The 23,310-nt window shown below is 35.5% G+C and overlaps 1 protein-coding gene across 4 annotated transcripts in view; it reads right to left on the bottom strand.

The window, feature by feature from the left end:
* LOC150098943 (uncharacterized) overlaps positions 1-23,310 on the bottom strand; it is a 336,257-nt gene that overhangs the window by 23,858 nt on the left and 289,089 nt on the right. The window contains exon 1 of one of the 4 annotated variants that reach the window (XM_090405005.1): positions 6,947-7,937. The exons of the other annotated variants lie outside the window; for them this stretch is intronic. Within the exon in view, the coding sequence (XP_090261131.1) occupies positions 6,947-7,568 (622 nt within the window). The 5' untranslated portion in view covers positions 7,569-7,937. Of the gene's footprint in view, positions 1-6,946; positions 7,938-23,310 lie in introns of those variants that run through there. 4 annotated transcript variants of the gene reach the window in all.

Genomic DNA, 23,310 nt, shown 5'->3' with positions numbered 1-23,310 from the left:
GTTGGCACATTTGGTGTTGTTCACTGAACATTTTAAACACCTGGAATCAGTTCTGCATAATTTTTGGGCATGACCATATTTTTGACATCTGTGGCACTGACCTACTGTTGTCATTTTCCTTAAAGGTTCAGGCGTTATCCTGAGTCCACAGATTGAAGTTAAATCAAAATTTTTGTGTGAGTTTTGAATCTCCATCAAAGCTAGTGGCATCGGTCTCTTGTCAGCTGGAAACAATCTGCTTACTTGAACTGGAGGCAGACCGTGACAGCAGAGATCAGTCGCTATTTTTTTCGTAGTGATGTCTTCCATTACTCCTCTCAGAACTACCTTTAGATATTTTTTTCCGAGCTGAGGGAAAATGTATGATATTGTATGTTTAGGCGGTCCATTACCCTAGTTAAGCGGCGAGAATCTCCTACTGTGGTGGGCTGAATCTTTATGCCCTCGTCTGTGTTTTTGGCTCATGAGTAGGCAATTTCTTAATCACTCATGATTGAAGTCCATTTTTTCCCCATAAGATGACTGGAGGCACCTTTTCTTTAACAGAGCTAGAAGGGTCATTGTTAGGGATGTCATCAAGCATCCTATCATCTTTGCGGGTTTCATTTTTGCGCTCTTTGCGCGATGTACTTGGAATTCTGTGAGTGGGGAAACCACCGTCAATTGTTTTCCACTTCCTCGTCCTCTGATCTCATGTCATCCCGTTCTGTGTCATTATTTGTTACCGAGTAAAAGTTTAAGTATCCTGGCCATTCGATTTCAGATTTCTTTGATAATTTTTAAGCAGCTCATGTGCAAGATTTTTATCCAGTTTTTAGATTAAGTCACGTGTCAAGATTATCCATAGTTTAAGGAAGTATCTTACCTGTGTGACAGTTACTATTTCTCTCGGGCACTAATAAAAATCAACGATCCTGACACATCACAGTTCATTTCACATATCCACACGAAAAACAAAATCATCCATCATAAAAACTCGGCTTACACCGTCATATGAAAAGCCTTTATAAAGATTTCTCGCTTCCTGTATGGTTACGCTAGCAAGGAGACTTGGTAGGGGGGGGATGCCCTAAGGTAATGTAATTACCATTAACGAATGAAATTATTATAATGATGGTATGATAAATATTATCTATGTTGGAATGCATCTTACTAGTGCTTCCCTTGATGAGTCTTGACTCCGAGAGGTGTTTAATAATAATAGTATAACGGGCGTTAGGCCATACATACGTGTAAGCAGTGGTGTGTAGAGCCGGATCGTACAGATTCGCGCAAGGCGATTGTTAAATTTTCAAGCTATCGCTCCACTATGACTAATGGCATTTGGACTTCTACACGTAAAATCCAATTGGGACGGGTTTATTTTGGCACCCTTTCTCCTCCTTCCCGTATGCAGCAGCCCGCGTAGAGATCATCTCCACTAACAAATTTTACAGGAATATTGGTTTTCAAACAAACACCTAGAAACGAAAAGATTTCGAGTTTCTAAAATGGTCCTGAACTTAATAAGATCATTAATCATAAGAAGTCCAAGTAAAATTAAGTGAATGTTTGCTGATAATTGAATTCGTTTTATATTTTGAGGAGTGGGGATTGTAATTCTCAGAAAGGAGAATTACAACCTTCCCCCACGATTCAGTCATAGGTCTTTCCCGCCAAGCTACGGAGACTCTGCAGAAATAAGTCAAACTTTTTACAGAACAAATATTAACATCTTGAAATTGAATATCGAAACTTACAGAAAAAAAAAAAAACGTAAACGTGAAAGATATAAAGATAGAGAAGACAGCTTTTCAAAATAACTCCAGGGGATACAAAGACAGTTATAGACTTGTTATACTGGGATAGGCTCGAATACACATCGAAAGATTTCAAGATTGAGCTTACATTAAAATAGAGGTAAAGGAAGACAGCGCAGTGCGTGTGTGTATATATATGAATCAGAGCAACTGCTGTTCTCAAACTTTTGAGTTCACAAGTAAAAAGTAATGAACACCGAAGAGGATTTGCAACTGCGTTGCTCTGAGCATGCGCGTATCATTGAACTGAATGGAATATGTCTTCGAGGGAAAAAGTCATCATACTTAAATGAGAGAAACTTTACATATTCACTTTCTTAATAGCTGATCACTGCACTAGCTATCGTACGATAATCGACATGTTGAAAGAAATAAAAAAAAGGACTTTTATTCTTTGCTATATTTTTGAGCGTGTCTCATTCGAGTGGTTGTCGATTTTCTTAAATCGGGCTTCAATTTACTGACTACCTCGTTCTGACATAAGTTCTAATAATGATGTAATAATCGTTCAACAAGTAATGCCACGAAATTTTAAAGATAGAACGAATGACCAAAATTTCAGTAAGGGTAAAAGTGACAGCATTCAGAAGAAGATAATAATCTTCAAGGCATTGCGGAAAAAATAAAGCGTTAGTGGATTCGCAATTTTTTTTTCTTTTTCGAGCGGAATTTAGAATGCTTCGGTGATGGAATGGAGTTTTTAAAAAATTTAAAAAAACGCAAAAGAAAGTATATCAACAAACTCTCTATTTATTCTGTAGATTGTCGAATAGAATCTTCAACAGACTACGGTATCAAACATCTATACTCAGGCTAAAAATAAAAATAACGTTTTGCACAAAAAGTATATTTCCACATATGTCATCTGCGTGATACATTACAGGAAAATAAGAGAAACTTCAACTAAACGATGAAATGGAGATCTTCATGGAATGTAAATTTTAATTGCATTCCCGTCGGTACTGTTAAAGGCCAAAGGTAATCTGTGAAGATTCTGTTCTTTATCCACCTGTTAACGGCACGTGCCAAACATAAAATTGTTTCTGGCTGTTAATCGATAGAAGAGTGTTGGGAAACTGAAAGGCTAAGCGTAGGTTGAAAATAAGGGAAGTTAGCTGTGTTGTTAGGCTTAGAATGCGGGAGCTGCAACCAATAGATTCTTAAAGGAATAACACAGTGACTAGTGTTGCTCCGTTGTTCTGATGCCGAGCTATTTAAACCACAATTTTCATCGTTCACTTTTATTGTCTGATTAGAAGCATAATCAAATAATGCATGGAATTTAAAAATACATTTCCTTCTTAACGAAACAGGCTAAGAAACAATTTGCAAGTCAGAGTAATAACAGGACATCACTCGTATGTGTCAAGGGATAGCGCTTTTGAACAGAATAGGCCATCAGTATAAATAACAGCTTAAAACTGTCAGATTATTCCTATGGATAGCAAAAATCTAGGGCTGATCGACTGTTTGCTTACAGATGAACTCAAAATTTTGAAACATCAAAAGAACAGTATAGTGAATTCTTTCGTTAATTCTTGGGACTTTTGCCACCAGGCATAAAGATGCGAATATTCCACGGCTGGATTTACGCATAAGTTACAACTTAGGGGCTCACATTTACAACGGGCCTCTGACTTAATATAGAAAACTTTAAATATACTCAGCTTACACAACAACCTTAAATCCGTCCATGGATATATGCTTTATAACACGAAGATTTAGACTACTGTATATAAGTCTTTGAGAAAAAAATGTTGATCAGCGAAAGTGAAAAGAAGTCCTTTGATTGTAAAGTGTATGAGATGATTGTAGTGTTTCTAAGTATAGGATATGATACATCAGGGACATTTTGTTCTTGGGGATTCCATTTCTGAAAGTGCTGTATAAGGTTTGCTTCCTTGCATCGGAAGAAATGATAACAGATGCGCATGAAAATACATTATGTTTTAAGTAATTTATTCTAGTTCGTTTACTAGTGCAAAAATAATACCCGTGACTCAGTATCTGGGTGGTTTCACATCAATCCCTGGAATTTTTTTTTGTATTTGTATATTATACAAGTATAAAGTTTTTTTTTTTTTTTATTTTTACATCTCAATTTCAACTGAAAAGTTCTTAAAGTAGATATTTGTCAGGTGTATGCAAACTTTAGGATAACATAGATGATTAATTGCAGGTAATTTCTCTTGGTTGCAAAGTAAATTATTGTAGAAAAAAGTATATTATTGTTTTATTTCCTTACTTATAGACCGAGTAAATGTTCGTGCCTGAATTATCACGATTAAGCCACTTGTATATTGAGGCAGATACCAGAACAGCTTGATGTAAAATCATCTACTTCCATATACTAATTGTCGCTCAACTTTTGTTTGCGTGTGCTTGGGTAAAGGATTAAAATAATAATACAACTTCTTATCCATTATAATTTACTTTGTAACGAAGTGAAAAAAAAATTGTTTTTTTTTTACTTCGGGTTAATCCAGAATATTTAAAAAATATGCTGACATACTATTTTGTTATTGGAAGTTTTTCCACTTGGTTATACTATAAATTAAAGATACCAAGAAATTATATTCTTGATTTAATCCGTTATCCAAGTGTAAGCATACAAAGTTTTGCGCCGAAAGTATTTTCAGGACTGGGCAACTTTATAAAGAAGCTAAGACTTCGCATCACTTGCCTTAGTATTCCATAATGCAAAGCACATATCCTTACGGGCATGTATAATGCTATGCATTATGGGAAGGATCGAAACCAGTCTAGGTAGTGACCGTTCTCATAATGCATAGCATTATACATGCCCGTTAGGATATGTGCTTTGCATTATGGAATACTAAGGCAAGGTTTGCATTTGATTTGATGCGAAGTCTTAGCTTCTTTATACGAGTTGCCCAGTCCTGAAAATACTTCCGGCGCAAGCTTTGTTTGCTTACACTTGGATAAAGGATTAAACCAAGAATATAATTTCTTGGTATCTTTAATTTATACTATTTTGTTACTTGTATATCGAAAATATAACCTTCATTGATTTAGCTCCCGGTACTTTCACGGGTCAAGCTCCCGCTGATGAGACTTCAATTTATAGTTAGAAGAATTCTAGGAGACATTAAATATTTGGCGAGGTGATGTTTTAAACCCATCCAAGGAATATTCGGATTTGAGATTTGTGCAGAGTAAGTAACAAGACAGATAATAAGTAACGTCTTAAGAGAAAATTGGATGCCAAGCTTTCTGAAAGCTGGGGATGGTAGAAGTGAAAGTCAGTCTCCAAGCGGAGAAAATCTAAGATCTTTTTTGCAAAAAAAAAGACAAAACTGTTTTTGAAGCATTGAAGGTGATTGAGTTGTTATAGCCGTATTGCAGGATCATATGGCGATTAATGCTTAGGGCACTTATACTAGATGATAATGAAGCTTGAGATATTTGAATACTACAAGGTTTATTGCAGGAATAGGATTAGAGATCAATGTATGAACGTCGTTTATGTATATGAGGAAGAGGGCGAGCGAAATAAGAGTCCTGAGGAACACCTGCATTCGTCGGAAAATCTGAAGGGAAAAAAATACCCTATACCATTAATCGTAATGAACAACTTGAGAAGAAACTAGCAGTCCAATTTGCAGAGGAGCCAAAGCTGACCATAAGTTTCTCCAAAACCTCTCCATGGACAAGTGGAAGATGTAAGCGAGATCGGTTGCTCTGCGGATGTTGATCGACAAAACCCATATTGGTGGTCGCTGATTAGTTGACAGTTCTCCAGGTGTCGAAGAAGTTGACGGTTGATGAAGCCCTCTTACTTTATACAACACTGAGATGAGGACAGCAGATAGTTGAAGGTAGACAAGTATCAGCTTTTTTTAGAATTACCTGTATATGGACTTTCACGCGGAGGGTGGACAGAAGCCGAGTTCGGTTTAGTGTATAGATGATGAAGAATAAGTGTTAGTCCAGGAGCACATCGGTTGAACACAATCGATGGGATTCCATCAGGACCAAAAGCTTTTTTGGTATTCAGATTTTTCAAGATTGTTCTGTCTTTCTAGCGGAAGGTCGCAAGAGGCATGCGATGTAGAGGTGAAGGAGGAAGATTAACATTTGCCTTGATCATCTACCCAGGAGTTGGATTAGAAGAAGATGCCCGATTACATCTAAAAGGTAGTAGTGTCATATCACCTAAAGATAGAGATGGAAGCAGAGAGGAAAAAAAGTTACTCCGAACAGATTTTGCGAGGGACTAGAAGGTATGACTGCCATTGGCACAGGTGGCGAATTTTCTACATTTAGTTATGTTAATAAGTTTTGCAAATATTGTGGGCTTCAGTGTAAAGTGTGAATGAAAGTGGAGTTTTTATCTCCAGCCACTTTACGATAACCTGTTTTATTTTCTTAGACTGCCCTGGCACACTTTTTAGATATTTTGTAGGAATTCTAAACAGATTAAAGAATTAAAAGGAATAAAAGTTTCAAAAATCTTCCCACTTGTCATTGTTGTAGTGCCGAAGTAAGTACGCGGGGCTGTGAATGAGTGAGAGGAGGATGTTCCTCTAGAATTGAAATACGGATGACATTGTGGTCTATATTACCAAGGTTACCTCAACAGGTGTCCTTAGCAGGAGAACTCGTTGAGAAAATATCCAGAGCGTTGAGTGAGTGGAGAAATTTGTCAGGAACTCTGTTTGGGAAATGAACGATTTACTTGAGTTCTTTGTGCTTACAGCAAACCTCTACTATTCTTCCAGCTTGATCCGGAATCGGAAAAAGAGCCAATTAGAGTTCTGGGGATGATTGATACATAACGTATCAAGGAAATCGTAAGCTTCTGAGAGATTAACATTGGGAGATTCAAGATTAGTCATCCTCTGGCACGGAATATTGGATTGCACAAAACAATGTACAGGTCATAATTAAGAATGAAATATGCGCTTTATCTGAAACAGTTAATCATGCAGACTCTCCAGATTCAGTTAAATAAGCAGAAAATATGTGCTGTCCCTGTCGAATTGTTATAAGACTCACTTAAGTAAATTTACCATACTACTTGCTAAACGACTTTCGTTTTGAGAACCAGATGCATCTTTAAGAAATTAGAAAGTATTCGTCAATAATATTACCTTACATAACCGCCAGTTCAGTATTGTACTTACGGACATGATCCACTGCCGGAGAGAGCATCAACGTTACGGCCACAAGCATGACGCTTGCGGTAAAAATTGCTAACGCAACCAACAAGACACCGAACACAATCCTCCGCCTCCTGGCTTCTTTTATGGTCAACCCAGGAATTTCTTTGAGTCCGAGTTCAACTGCTAGTGTATCTGTCATGGAGGGGGTACTAACAAACGTTCTGGAACTGGTCCTAGATGACGAGAATGCGTCTCCATCGAACGACTCATCCAGTCCCGACGATGGACGCGATCGGCGTCCGTAACGCGAAAATTGACGCCTATACTTTTGCACTTGATTGCTGTCCTGTTCGCTGATGCTACGCTGTACCTTCGGGCGAACGTCTAACTTCTTCCCTTGCTCTATGACCGAAACAGATCGATTGACGCGTTTGTTTCCTCTGTTTGCACGCCGGTCTTTTGTTTCTGAATTAGCAGATCCGTCACTGTTTAGACGACTAAGCCTTTTCTTTCGTTTAATTTCTTTATCCTGATGAACATCCACAGAGTGGAGTTGGAGATCTTTTATTTCGGCGAAAGACTGGCTTGGAGAATGGACATCGTTTTGAAAGACAGTTGATTCTTCTTCTTCAGGATTGCTCATGGTGAAAACAACAGTAAGAACGTTGCTTGCTATGTTTGATTTTGTGTTGTTATCTGTGTCTCGGTTATCATGAGCAAAATTTCTCTTTTCGATTATTCATATAAAATAAAACACTAATGACTGTTAATATCCTTTAGTCGAATAATATCAGGAACGAATTGTTCAATGAATACAAAATTCACTTCACAAACTAATGGCTTAGTCGCACACGCGCAAACCTAACGTCCACTGTGATCCACTTCGTATCTCAGACGTAGTCCTTTCAGATACATTCTCATCCTTTTGTTCCTCTAACGGATGTGGTTTTTTCTTGACTCTCTCGGGCTACTGTTCTAAATCTATATTTAGTCATCAAGTTGGCTTTAGTTGCCTCTTGTCACACTGTTAAAAAGGAAAGAGAGATAGTACAACGCATGCCTCCATCCTTCTTGCTCTGTCATCTGCTTCGAACAAATAATGACCCACTCTTCCATTCTAAAAGAGAACTTACTATTTTGGTCGCGCTGATACAAAAATAAGTAAGTCCTGCCAACAATACAAGCCATTAACACAAGTAGCATTGTGATTAAGACACCGCCTCCACTAAAAGGTGTAACCATGTGGTTTCTTTAAAGTGACCTTGAAGTGATGATTTATGAAGCTTCAAGTGTTTTAAAATCTCGGGAACTCTGGGTAAGTAAAGGAGCAAGTACTTGGTATGCGAAAACTCCCATCTGTATCGAAAATTAACGTAGAATCTGTTTAAGGAGATGTGAATCATGGCTTAGTAATCATCATTTAACGCGTACAGGTGGAGCCACCTGTCAAATACATTTAGAGAATTCTAATTATATTAATTTTTGCTCGGAATAAACATCGTGAATTAATTACATAATTTTCACAGATTTGTTTCGGATAGAATTTCTTTTGTTACACAAATTAACTTTTATTTAAATTCAATGTAGCATTACTGGTAATAATTAGCATCCCTTAGGATTCTTCTGAACTTGCTTGTACAGTTGTCAAGACATTCTGAAAACGAGTTTAATTACTTTCGAACCCAGTTATATGTCAGTATTTTTTTGACCTTGAAAAAAAAACCCTTTTTTTTTAATTTTTTATAGCCATCTCTTAATGGTCGCTAGCTACGGAGACGGTTTATACTCGAGAAATACACCAACACACGTAGGATGCTGTCAGCCTTGTACTTATAATAAACGGAGCAGTGCTGACTCAGAATAACTTTTTTTTTCTCTCTTCCTGTAGCGCTGGGTAACCTAGCCAAAAGTTTTTGCAATACAACCTCCTTCCCACAAACACACGTACCTTTCAAAATGTACCGACAAACAAACATGGTAACGTTTACAGGTTAAGTCAGAGAAATCCTTTCAGTTAGATTCTGTTCAAGCTGACGCCAAGGTAACAGCCGACAGGAAATGCCTAACTTCAAAACAACCACAGCATACGGTCTTTACCGAGGACCGATCGTTATATTTTCGGCTGAAGATGAGGAAAGCATTGGTTTCAACTTGAGGGGGGGGGGAAGAAGTCGGTAATCACCGACTGCGATAGTTTCTGAAACGTGTTGAACAAAATACCTGGTTGATGATTTTGAAGCCAAAAAATATCATGAAATAAGTCGTCTATAAATAGTTGTTTTTAGTCATGTCATATCTCCAGTAGCATCTCTTTTATATTTAGTTTTTTGGTCACACTACACCTGAGATAATATAATACTATCTTTCCTAAATGTGTATTTTGCTGATTTGTCTTATAATTCGTGCCAAGTTACTTTTAGATGTTTCCGACATGTGTTTGCATCGAAAAATATCGATGTCTTATTCATAATGTTCTTGCAGTTATTCTTCATTTATTCGAAATTATGGATCCACAAATATCAAAAAAGAAACGTAATCAGAAAGGCACCTTGCCCTTTTTCTGCACGTTATCATCCATGAAGAACGGGTGGGATTGGGCGGGGGGGAGTAAGAAGCATGTACTGATTGGAAATCAATACTCGATTACCCTCCCGTTGTCCGTAACCTGGGGCATGGCGAAAAGCTGCGAGGTGTGTTTTCAACGTTCCCTTCTAAGTGATCAATGGAAGCATTCGTCTACAGAAAGTGACAATGTCTAGCGTGAATGGAAATCCTTAAGGGAGAAAGTCATTTGTGAGAAGATAAACAATATTTCAACACTGACCGTTCCCCTTTTTTTTTTTTTTTCGTTAAGGGGAAATATAAAAATTTACCATTTACTCTAGATATTTCGCAAACTCTAGCTAAACAGTTGTGCCATTAGATGTCGAACCTTTCAAAATAAAAGAATAGATATTTTTATCTTCTAACATCGCAAGATAGAGATAGCACCTCCTCTCCGTTCTAGATTATTTTAGAAACACACAAGATTTTCATTGTCTATCTTTAGATAATCATAAGACAAATTCGATACATTTCAGCAAAATTATTTATTCCAATTCTCTTTTTTATCCCAAGAGTTGAGAGATGAAAGAAATGGCAACGGAATAACGACAAAATTAAGGATACATAAAGGAAGCAATCTTTATTTTTAGATTATTTTTATTTGCATTTTATAAAATATTAAAATTCTTATACAACGTCAAGATTTCTGCCACGGCCATGAGCTATCAGTGTAGAAGGAATAAAATCATGGGATTATCTAAGATTGGTTGATTCAGAAAACGTGACACCAAAAAACTTGTTCCGTTTACCGCCTGCTTAGAGGTCGGAAGTTATTACAAGTGTAAAAATCATTTATTTTATGATTCCTTTCTGCTGAAACTTAGTATTTAAATATCGTATCACTAAAAGTAATTTAACACGCATTTCGTGAAAGTAATTAAACTAAAAATAACTCCACCTTGTTCCCCCTTTCCTTGTATTAAACTCCGTCTCTTTTTTTCTGTATTAAACAGTTTGACAAGCCACATACACTTTCGTTGGTTGACTACCCATCACAGTACAGCTGCTCTTAGGATGTGTGCGACATTAAGAGAAAAACACCATAATTAAAGAAAGTGCACCACCGCCAAACGTTCACTTCACTTCTTTCTGGAAGTAAACAGACATTTGGCGAATTTTTCGGATAAATGTTGGTGACGTTAATGATTTCCAAAGTTCACTTCGTTCATCAGTTTAAAGAAAAAAATTAAAAAAAAAAAAGTCTACAAGAGCACTATGAAATAACGTCTATTCTTGCCAACTATATCAGTTTACAGCACTGGAAATCAAAACCTTTCCTAGTAATATGACTGAAAGAAGCAAAGATGTGCTAAAGTCAGTGTATGTTTGAAAAAAACAATTAACCAATTAATTCTTATCCATCAAGAGAAGAACTTTAGACTTGCTATTTTTCCATCATGGGTATCTTTATCACCCAATAAGTCTAAGAGTAGTAGTCTGCTATTCTCCTCATAAAAACATGTACTTCTTTTATTTCTTCTTACTCTGTTGTAGTGGGATTTGATCAGAACACCTGACTTTTTTCTGCACTAGAGTTTAACTCAAATTTCAATAGCTAAACTAATGCTTTGACTGAAACTACAAAACCGTGGAAAGTACTTTTAAAAAGAGGGATACTTGCCGAAGCATGTTTAAATATTGAGCCCACGTTTCTTTTTCTAATGTATTCCGAATTTTCATTAATTAGATTACTAGGACCTCACCACTAGCTGCAAGCAATACATATCAGTTTCTTTAACTGTCATCAGATGTATGCAGTAGCGACTCAGCTACTGCATACATCTGGGAATTTTCGTACAGTTTTACCGAGCCTTTTCTATAGCATTTGTTTATTAATATTGTATTAGTATCTTAAAAATATTAACACTATCGTCTGCGTATATGTATCGAAAGAAAATTATATACAATCGTTGAATCTGTGAATAAATCACGCGCTTGTATGTCGTCTAAAACGTAGAAGAAAATCATGGAACGTTAGCGTTTGTGTTCAAATAAATTACTGATTGGAGGTAAAATTGATGCTGTTTCGTTCCAATGCATGCTACGAAAGAAGAACAGAAGGTTCAAAAGAAGTTTATATTTGAATATACGATCAATTGCTCTATTTGTGAAGGACATGTCAAATTATATTCCCGAGAGACAAAAATTGGCACGGTTCCTTACTTCAAATAATATAGTAGTCGTAGGAGCCATGCATGTCTGGTAATGTGGGGAACCACACACTTAGAAGATCCAAAATACTCCCTGGATGAGTCTGACGTCTGCACTTTTGCCTCTTATTTATGAGATACTTGAATAGAGAACTTCAACACTCCACCATTTTGGCTTCAGCTGTAGATGGAGAAAGTATTTCAGCTGATGATACCGATCATACTAATTGCATGCGGAGTCACTGAACGGAAAACTAGGCCTCAATTTAGAAAAAAGGGAAAGAGAGAAAAGGTCACTCGAAGTGCTTATTAATATTATGGACATATTTTAAATAACCTGATGTTATTCTGAAAATCTATGTATTATATTTGTATAGTGATTTCTCAATCGGTATTTCTGTTGCGTAAAACTTAATGACCAGAGTACTGGATTAATTAGTTAGTAATGTAAAATAATATAATGTGTGAATTGTTTACTTTTACATGATTAAATTTAAAATCATAAAATATCAATTTTTCCACTTGAGTACACGATTTTTTTTTTTAAATGCGATTCTTATTAATGAAAGATTGCAAATCTATGTGCAATTAAGTGGTCTTGGCGGGAAGGGTCAAATAATTCAGCACCCAAACATGAAGCTTTTGCAAATCACTTCAGTCCTCCAAGACGTAGGGTGGTGGACTTCAACACCTGACGATGAAAATGATTTACCACCTAAAGATATTCGCTCATCCTAATGATAAGTAACTAACTATTTTAATATAATTAGAGCTAAGGTGTTTTACATATTCTTTATTCACTTTATGTACAAATTAACTGTTCTCCTGCAATCCACACATTCGTCTATCACAAAGAGAATTTTTATAATTCAAAGAGCAAACTCAACCATTCACTCCGTCTGCTGACGAATATTTTTAAGGCTTTAATTTGGGACGACACCGCATGAAACTGTGAAGAATACTACGATTTTGTTGTGCAGTTGCATCTTCCCTTTCTTCACAGAAGCATCCTCGCCTCTGCGTGCAGAGTTGTTTGTTTTTTCTTCTATGTGTTGACCACATAGCTCAATTCTCGGCGGTGCGTACTAACTATGAGCAGAAGGACCACTTTTTTCTCCAAATTTATTTGGAAAATATTAATACAGATCCCTATTGTAAATAACGTATGATAATTACACCGTATAAAATAGTTTATTTTAAAAAAAAAAGCTTTATTTAATAACTTTTTTTAAACCAATAAATATATCGAAAATGCATAGTTCCAACGAGTATTAAAAATACACGCAAATGCTTTATCTTTATGTAAAGTGCATTAATTTATTAAGTTCATTTCGGATTTATGTTCATCCCCTTAATGTCTGTGGTGAGCAGGGCCCGTTAAGCCGATGAGATTTAAAACTATCCATCAAACTCCAACTCGTTTCATTATCGGCGATGCATGATCATTAGGCCGCAGCGCAGATCGAAATTGGTTCTGTGTAGAATACTCAAGAAATATCAAGTTTAAAATCAGATTCAGAAAGATAACGAACATTTTGGAAGACTTTTTTCTAACTACGCAGAGAAAAAAATTATTTCCAATTTAAAAACGTATTTAAGTTTTATCCTTCGGGTTTCTCATTTTCCCGTCAAACTATCTCCGACGTTAAGTAATACACTTTTGGCATCCTCATCATTTATTTTCTTTCCAAACAGATTCAAGTTTGGTCGGAAACAACCATCGCGTTGAAATTTCGCATTTTAAACTTAAAAAAAAAAAAAACTGCTGACTTGACGGAAGTAAAAATCTTCCATGCGGGGTTGGTCATAGCGGATCACTTTTCAGTTGGATATTCAAGGAGCCACTATCGCGTGCATCAAGAATGTACTCGCTTGAGATGGCTCTGTGTGTGTATACCACGGGTGGTAGATGACGTCACTGGCGGCATTTTTGAAGTCCCACACTATTCAAATGATACCAGCGCGGGTTACAAAATTCTTTGGTTTTAAAATATAAGAAACGTTAGCAACATTTTTTAGAGGCTTATTAAGCACATAGATGTTCGTTCTGCTAAACTGTAGCTATATTGGAGGGTCACTAATAGCACATTTGCGTATATTCTGGCAGTAAGACAAAATAGATCGCTTTCCTATTTTATTTTTGTGAAATAGAAAATTATTGAGATTCCGACAAATGACTCATTCACGAATTATGTCATGTTGTTTTTCGAATTTTATATCTCGTTCCTCCTTCTGTTACAACTCGTATAAATAGCAAACAGAACCCCACGCCTCCCCGTTAAGTTTTACGAAACATCAAAAAATATTACTTTTATAATAAAATAATCTGTTTTATGCCTTATTTATCACCCCTCATACTAGTGTCGCTATTACGTCACTTTCTCATAAGCAATAAATTGTATTGATTATCTTTTGGGCAATGATTTTAAAACTCAAGATGGCTTTCAAACAGTGCAAGTAAAATGCATTATGTTCCACACAGACATTATCTTATCTTTGACAAAAATAATGGATTTATTTATCTTTCATTGTAAACGGGTTTCTTTTTATCGTTATTAAATATACATTTAAAAATTGGGTTATGCTTTTTTGCAAAACAGGCAAACCGACCCGTTGAATGCACATCTCTAGAGACAATATTGGACAAGAAAGGCAACAGGAAATCGTCTTGTTCTACAATAATTCCTTAGTAATGTAGCATTGCAACCCCACCAACTATTTGATTTAGGGAAAACACACCCCATACCTTTGGATAGATTTCAAAATCTCATATTCCGTGAGTCACATGCGGAGAAAGAATACATTTATTCGTTTACAACTAAGCAATGATATTTCGCACAAGCATGTTAGGTTAAGAGAATGTGATACATTGGCAATATCTCTACTGCAGACATTTCAAGCAGATCTGTTGTAAAATCCTTTGACTTATTCTGGTTAATTTTTTGCATTATTTATTTGCATGATAAAGTGCTAACAATAAAGAGAAGTTCCCTCTCCACCTTTGTACTGTCAATATTTTATCGCTGTGGTAGATGAAGTAGACTTTTTTTTATTGTTGTTTTTCTAGTGTATGGATGCGCAGGGATGGATAAAAATGAATTGTTTTTATGCTTTTTGCCATTACATTCATTAACTGCAATAATACCTCGATATGTCATGCATATCAGGGTACCACCAGCAACACCTGAAACGGAATGCATTCTGGAGGCTGATTTCACTTTGAGATTCTCTGTGTCCCCAGGATAGATTTAGAATGACGCATCTCTCTCTCATTGAGGAAAAAATAATAAAAATAAAATAATATCCCGTCAGAATTGAGATGAATTTTAAGCACTAGAGAAGGCATCAAACTTAGTTTATAAAATTAGAAAGTATTTCTTCGTAACAGAGAAGGCACATGACGGATGGAGGGGTTCTCCACTTTATTATGCTAAATGAATGGGCACAAAAATGACATTACGTTAAGGCATCCTAGATGTAAACTTCCAAAGAAAGAGAAAACACATGCAAATATGTAATCATTAGTGTATACAGACATCGGTCATTACTTTCACATGTGCATTACAAATACTGTTGCCATTGTCTACTGACGGAATTATCTCGAAGTAATGAGATACATTTGGATGCATAACTGTTCGGATAAACCGTGAAGTGTTTGCTAAATGATTTAGGCAACTCTTCTTCAATTTATTCGCGTAATTTCATCCCCTCATCGTTTACTTTTTTTCGGCACTTTATTTTTTTTTCTCAAGTATTCATCGCTATTAAAGAAGTCATAGATATCAGCACTTTAATTGGCTACTTTTTTAGTCCTCTTTTCTGAACTATCGAAATCTCTGGTGACATTTAGAATTCATTCCACGCTTTCTATTGATTATCCCTTTTTTCAACTTCTCTCTTGGGTATTTGGGATGGAAAAGTAATCTTTCTAATGTCTTCAAGTGTCATTAGGCTAGTTCGGAAGGAGAGGAGGAAATGACACAGCTTCTTTTTCATTTTCTCAATTAATCTTTAATATCTATACTTTTCTCCTATCTATATAGGCAGGTAATGGCTTTTTTTCTCTCCCTAATGCTGTTTTGGATTATTTTCATGATTGATATCTCTCCTGAGCGTGTACAGTTTTCTAGGCTGATCGCATCTCTCATTGCTTATTCATGTTATGTCGTTCTTACTTAACCCAGCTGTTAGTTATTAATCACTTGGTTTCTGTGTTTTTGTCATCAAGCAGATCATCATCATGTTGCTAAACGAAGGACTGCTTCAAGAACGCGTAAGATAATGAAAATCTTTTGGCTTAAAATTTTGTGGTTGGTTATAATCAGTGGAGCGTAGAGAAAGAATATCCGTGAAAAACACTGCAAATAATCAACTATTGGATATAATTAAATTTAGGCTAATTTGTGGGTGATTTATCTTTTTTTTTTCCTGTGTTCGACATTTTAAGATTATTATTTTTTATTCCCATATTGGGAATTAAAAATTGATTTTTGGAGTTTATCCCCCCCCCCCTTTCAGGGTAGTATATGTTCTAGCTAAGAAAAAGTACAAAAATTCCACTTCCTTATGATATCAAGGTTTTCCGTCTCACGTTACTGAAATCTAAAAAGAAGCGATTTTGATAAGGGAAGGAGAAAATCCAGTATTCACGCAATTGTTAAAACATCTTAGAAAAAAAAAGGGGGGGGGGGGGAAATGCATGCAGCTAAATTTGGGATTTGCTGTCTGTATACGAGGAGGATGCTAATCCTTGTGTGTAGTCCTTATGTTAAAATTTGGAATCAAGGAGAGAAATAGTAATCGTGAATTTTTGGACATGCGTTGTCATTACTAACACTACATTCGACCACGAAAGTGTACTTGAATTCAGATCCGAAATCTTTCGTACGGTATATAAATATATCCAGTATTCAAGACCGATTTGCAGGATGAAAAAGCAGAATTTGGATGATAAACAACTCCTCAATCTTCATTTGACTAGTTAACTTGCTGCGTTTTTGTCATCAAGCAGATCATCATCATCATCATGTTGCTAAACGGAGGACTGCTTCAAGAACTCGTAAGATAATGAAAGATACTTTCTCGTTTAGTCAAGAAAGCCGTAAGAACGAAGATGAGCTCTGAATGTGAAAATACATTCTAGTAGAATGACATGACTAAATTTCAAAAAGGAATAACTGCCAAATGACTGAGTTTTTTTTTTTTTATTTGGGGGGGGGGGGACATAGAAAGAAATGGACGTCAGAGAAATAAGTTTCTTAGAAATTTATACAACAGAGTATCTAAGGAATTCCAGTTGTAAGATATTTTGGAGAAAAATTTGGAATCAAGGAGAGAAATAGTAATCGTGAATTTTTGGACATGCGTTGTCAGTACTAACACCACATTCGACCACGAAAGTGTACTTGAATTCACTTACAGAGAAAGAGCAATAAGACATAAAACTACATCGTGTGTTATTCTTTAGAGGAGTTAGCCATTCCCCCCCCCCTCCATCATATCAAAATTATCATTCTGCAGGATTCATTGACCATTTAATGATTTTTTTTTTCCTGCAGTGATATTTATAAATTCACGTTTGGCTTTAAACTTAAAGAGGATTTGAATCGGATGAGTACAGATTTATTTATTTTTTCTTGTAATGTTTTAAATGTAGCAAATTTAAGAAAGCATGTTACAGCAATAATTAAACAGTGCCATTCATATTTTTTTATTTTGATGGCATGCAATGAAGAAAGAAGTATAAAGAGAATTCTGCATTCTCGTTTCAGACATCTTAATGAAAAAACAATGTAGAGAATAATAATAAAAATAAGCATTTTTGTGTACTGATTTTTAATGAAATATAACTTAACTAAACTGAACAATAAATGTTATGGAATCCAGAATACAAACAAAGGGAAAATTTTATTATACGCTCAGTGGCCACTTTATTAGGAACATTTTTCCATTTAGGTAAATCAACCGTTTCCTGAAGAAAGACGTTGAATTACGTGGAAGCAGTTTGCCTGGTTTTTTGTGTTTGCATAAGAATGGGTAAAAGGTGACTGAGCGTGGTGTGATTCTTGGTGTCATCATCTCACTTCTGGGGTTTCACGCACAAAATGTTTAGGGTGTACCACGAGTGGTTAATAACCAGATAACTTCAAGCAAAAGAGTCCTGTGGATGGAAACAGCTCATTGATGGACGAGGTCAGAGAAGAATTGCAATTCAATTGGTTCATGTTGAATGATAAAACATGATTATATGTCTGCAATACATTATCAAAAATTTTGGATTCTATTGAGCGGTGTTTCACTATAGAAATACTACTGCTGACTTGGATACCTATTATAACATCAGAAACAGTTCAAAGGATTTGTATGGTAATTATTTCAATAAATCTCAACCGGAAAACTCGTAGACAAAAAAAAAACAGAATTACATTCCTTATTTTTCTTAGAAAATTTAGAATTTGTTGTTGATAGCAAAATCAATCAAACGGCATAGCAATACTGACGTTAGAAGCATTTGACAAAGCGCAGTGATCGAATTGATCCACCCTCCAGAGACTGCTAAAGAATCGATTGCATTCTGGAAGAGAAGAGAGGACTGTTGTATGCTAAAGAAGACATATGAACTCAATTCCCAGGGATATTCTGTAGGAAACTTTAAACAAACTCAATTACTTTGTGTCGAGGGAAATGCTCCGAACTGAATAAAATCTAACACATGCAAGAGACGTTGCTGAAATACTGAAAGTTTTCCTAATAAGACACGATAACATTAAACAAGGAACGTGACATAATATATTCAAAAATCTATCGCTTAAATAAGAATTTAAAAAAAAGCCATTTCAAAGTGATTAACATTTCTGTGTTGTGTTAAATAAACTAGAGGCCGGGAGTTTATGCTTAAAAACTTATTAATGGAAGCAATAGGTTCCTAATTTGCTGCTTTTTGTTTATTTCAAAATATTTTATGCCATCGTCGAAGGGATAAATTCTCTCAAGTGCCTGAAAATTATCGACACTTTGTGCTGCACATAAATATTTACAGAATAAGCAACATTTATTCCCGTCTTTATTCGAAGGTCAATCATTCCAAAATGAGGCATACCAGTCCATGCTGACAGGAGACAAGGTTTAATATGGCCAGCCAGCCAACTAAGCTATGAAACTAGATATATTGGTTTCTTCCTCGTGTTTTGGCTTATTGCCAGCACATCTTTGACCTTGTCTATTCTACGAGTAAAAGTGACTGCTAGTCGAAAGATAACTAGAACCAACAATGACATCATTTGGGGAAACTTTTATATGATATTGATCAATGTGAAGAAAGCACGATCTGTTGCACTGGATTCATTTGGAGAAAATGAATCTTCCACATCTAAACTGAATTTGTTGTTGGCGTGTTATGAATCCCTTAATCGAGGCAGAAAATATGACCCCCTCTGGATACCAAAGACTAAAATAGGTCAGGTTGGGTCCTATTAAAGTATAAAATTATTTGTAAGCGTTTAATAAAAATTAAAAATTTATTTTGGGGACGAATTTGGTTTCTTGCCTTGTTTCTACCAAAACGTTTCATCTATATTATCCATCATTACTGTCATTTATAATGTAATTTCTGGAGGCATAGGGCCAACCACCCATATCCTCAAGTTGGTTGCGGTTGTAAGAATAATGAAACCTCGACACCGTAAAAGGTAGAAGAGGAGGATTAAGAAAGAATAATGTAATTTCTTCTAAAACTATCAAATACCCAGCCACTAAAAATACAATATTCTAATAGCCAAGCGACGTTTCTACTTTTTCATTCATCCATGTTCAACCATGCATTCTTTCCGCTGTCTTCTCTCCACATTTAAAGTACTTGCGCTAAACAAGATTAGGAGTAATGCGATAATTAAAACAAGAATACGTTGGTTATCTTTCGGAAAACTGCAATAGGGAAGTGGAGAGACAGTTGATCGATAGCTTTAGAATAGCCAAACAAAGAACCAATGTGGAACAAGATTATCAACTCTTATCTTGTTTATAGATACTGTACTTTAGATTGTGCTTATAAGTTTGAACGTGTCTAAAACGAAAGTTCAGCATCCCATTTTCAATCCAAAAATATGTTATTGTCATAAAAATGAGACCGAGTTAGATTCTCTCTCTCTTTCACTGTAAAAAAGTGAATTTTTTTCAGTTAATTTTGAGAAGGGATGTCAATATACATATTTAAAATCGTCATAATTATTGCTAGAATAGCCTAACCTTGTTTTGAAAACAAGCACATAATTTGTTATAATATTGTGTCATCGTGTTTCTTGTTAAATATTATTATACAATGAGCACATCTGATACTTGTTTATACAGCAAGTATCAGATGTGCTCCTTTTATCCTTTTTATAACTTTTACTAATTGACAAGCTACCACTACTTTGAAGGAAAACTAAAACTGTGTATATAGATAGATTTAAAACAGCCTTTACAAATTAACGTTTCATGGGTTTTTTTTAATGTACCCGATTGTTGGATAACATTCTTATGATCCCAAACATCGTGATTTTAATTTAAGTCATATTTTATAAACGTATAATACGTTATTCTGAATTGGCTTATTTATTACACTGATACATAGTACAAAACGCATCAAACTATTCTTATATAGAATATTTTCTACCTAAACTTTTAAATACACTTAGTTGGTGTTATTAGGATAATATGAAGGTAACTGATCTGAAGTTACAGTTTACTTAAGTCAACTTGCATATTTGTTATGGAAGCCTTCGTAGCTCAGTTTCGAGGACCACGGCGTTGCCTTTCTGTTAGAAACACCTGGGTTAGAATCGCCAATGATACAAAGAATACAAAGAAATCTTTATATATAGGACTTTTTACTGAAAGGTAGTTAACTAGTCTCAGAGATCCTTATTCCCATAGATATTTTATATCTAGTTTTCCAGGAGCAAAAAACCTTCATCTCCGTATGAGACTGGCTAAACTCGCCTTCCGATGAAAACCCATGATGATGGTTCGTGTCACAGGCGGAATTCGAACCCAGCTATTTCCAACCAAAGAGCATCGTTCAGAGACGTAATATACGCCAGAACATATCTCCCTGGTCTATGCACAAAGAATGGCCAATTATGGTTTCCGGAACTAGCTATGGCAATATTTATCAAGGATCGATAACTTCGTTCTGTTGCCTTGTGAGAAAGAGAAAGTCAAAACTTGTTCATCTTTCCGAGTGCAGTGAACTGGAAAATTAAAGATGCCTGTGATAGCAACGCGTGAACACACCAGAGAATTTACAGACGTCACAGAGTGCGTAACAAGAAGCTATCTGACAAGTAAGTGTTGAGGTACAATATGATAACCCAAGTTAGTGTTATTTTGTTGTTTTCTCAGAAGAGAAAGGATGCCAAACCGCGTATACATATCGATAGCACTCAAATAGGAAAGTAGTCGGTATCTTTTCTACCGATTTAATGCAGATAGAAGATGATTTTTAATAATAATGGAAGAACTGCACAAAGTTACGCATAATACACAAGACTCGCTAACTCACCTTCAACTGACAATTCATTTTGCAGCATTTCTGAATCGCTTATAGTAACAGCGATAATTTAGTTAGAACCCCCCCCCCCCAATGCGTTAGATTTGTAATACAAGGAACCTTTTTTAACCAAAGGTGTAAATTTATTTACTTATCTGATGTGGCGGTTGAAGACTTTTTTATTGCATACGCAAATTGGGCTTTAACTATGCAGTTTACAGAAAAAATACACCCAAAAAACCAAGCCTTGGTTTTTTGGGTGTATTTTTATAATGTGTTTATAATGCAATCAAACAAATACATTAATGAATAACATTTTACAAATTCTTAGGTTGAATTAGTAGTAATCTGACGCTGCTAAATGGCTATAATTGGAATTATCACATTAGAGCAAGTTAGCTCTGGATTCTTTTGATATAATAGCATTCCTTTTTTTCCTTTGTAAATGAATAAAAGCTCGTCTTTTTTTTATTTTTGATTGTTTAAAAAGAAAAAAAACCAATGGATTTATGTATACTTTTAAGCCTGCAGATGTAATCAGCGACAGTGTCCATGCAAAGATGAATATTACATTTTTTCGGAGACAAAATTAAAACAATCTGGCTAATGTAATTATCTGCTAGCCATACATAAAAAAAAACAAAAAAAAAAACGATCGAATGCACGATGAAGCATATGTTAGAAGAGGCGGGGGGGATGTAGTGAAGAGAAAACTAAGACGAATGCAAAGAACGGAAGATGCGTTTGACCTTTCACTAAATGCATTGCATGTAGCGTTTCCATCCCACGCGTTTTCCACTGTTGCTATGGTATGAATTTTCTGTCTTAGAAACAAATCTCTTATAAAGTTGACTTTTTTTTCCTCCCATTTCTAACATGGATATGATACGGAAACCATTAATTTCCTCTTCAACAACTGGGTGATTTTTATTTTTATTATTTTTTTTTTTAATTTCGTAAGATCAATTAATTATTCCATAAATCGAGAAAATGATGTGACAGGAAGGTCTGTTAAGGTGTGTATCGATTAGTCTCACTATACTCAGGTAGGAATTCTTTATTTTACCACGCGGGGTTGCTTCTAGGAAAATTATGCAAAATTAATCGGTAGTTAGATACAGATCTAACTTGTCCATTAGCAGGTAAGGTAGTTAGCAGCTGAATAGGTTTTGTATTATTTTGCGCCACCTATGTACAGTATAATAGTTGAAATAAAAATCAGAAGTATGAACTAACAGCCGGTGGATATTAAAATTAAACTACTTAGCTACTAGAGAAAAAAAATAAGTGAAATTTTAATGCAGCTATAGTGCATATTAATGTTATTTGTGAGCTATGGCGCTTTCAATGTAATTTTAGCAATGGCACAAAAGATAAAAAAAAATTCAAGTTTAAACCAAGTTAATTTCCTGCAATATAATTGATGACTAACAAATGAACTAGGGGTAATGATAAAGGCATTCTCCATCCTGAAATTACGTAATAATTGCAGTCAAAGAGGTTAAGATTGCAAAAACCAACATAGGAAATTGGAAGCCTTCCCAAACTCCTTCAAAACTTGAGTATTTTTTTAACACGCAAAACACCTCGCTTGATCTTTCCACTGCGTTTCCGTAAAATGATATTAATATCTCGTGCGAAGGAAATGACCAGCAGCCATGTGAAATATGGATGAATGTTTCACTGAGCTAATTTCATGCAAAGAAAAAAAACATTCTTTTCCTAGGCGTTCTCGCCTTACATACCAGACTTAATGTAATGCAGTGTTTCTTCATTATCTCAAAAATGAGCGCCGCACTTTTAACGATGAATAACAGAAGCGTAACTAAAAGTTGGTTGACGCAAATTGCGAGTTGCTAACAGATGAATCGTCAATGTGAAATCAATAAACTTTGTCTGTTACAGCCCTTACCGTTGTCAGCGTTGTTTGTATCGAGTGAAAGGGAACCGAAAAGCACTTCAAGTAGGTGATGAGCTGTAATTATTTTAACGACACGGTGCTAGTGTCACACGAAATGCGAAGAAAATTAGCAAAAAGATAAAGGAATTTCATTTGAGTCTGCACGCATACTCCAGATACCGGATAACGATACTGATTGAAT

The sequence above is a fragment of the Typopeltis vanoorti genome, chromosome 15 (genome assembly GCF_054136105.1).
Source record: "Typopeltis vanoorti isolate ZY-2024b chromosome 15, IOZ_Tvanoo_1.0, whole genome shotgun sequence".
NCBI classification, from domain to species: Eukaryota; Metazoa; Arthropoda; class Arachnida; order Uropygi; family Thelyphonidae; genus Typopeltis; species Typopeltis vanoorti.
This window is presented reverse-complemented; position numbering and strand designations above follow the sequence as displayed.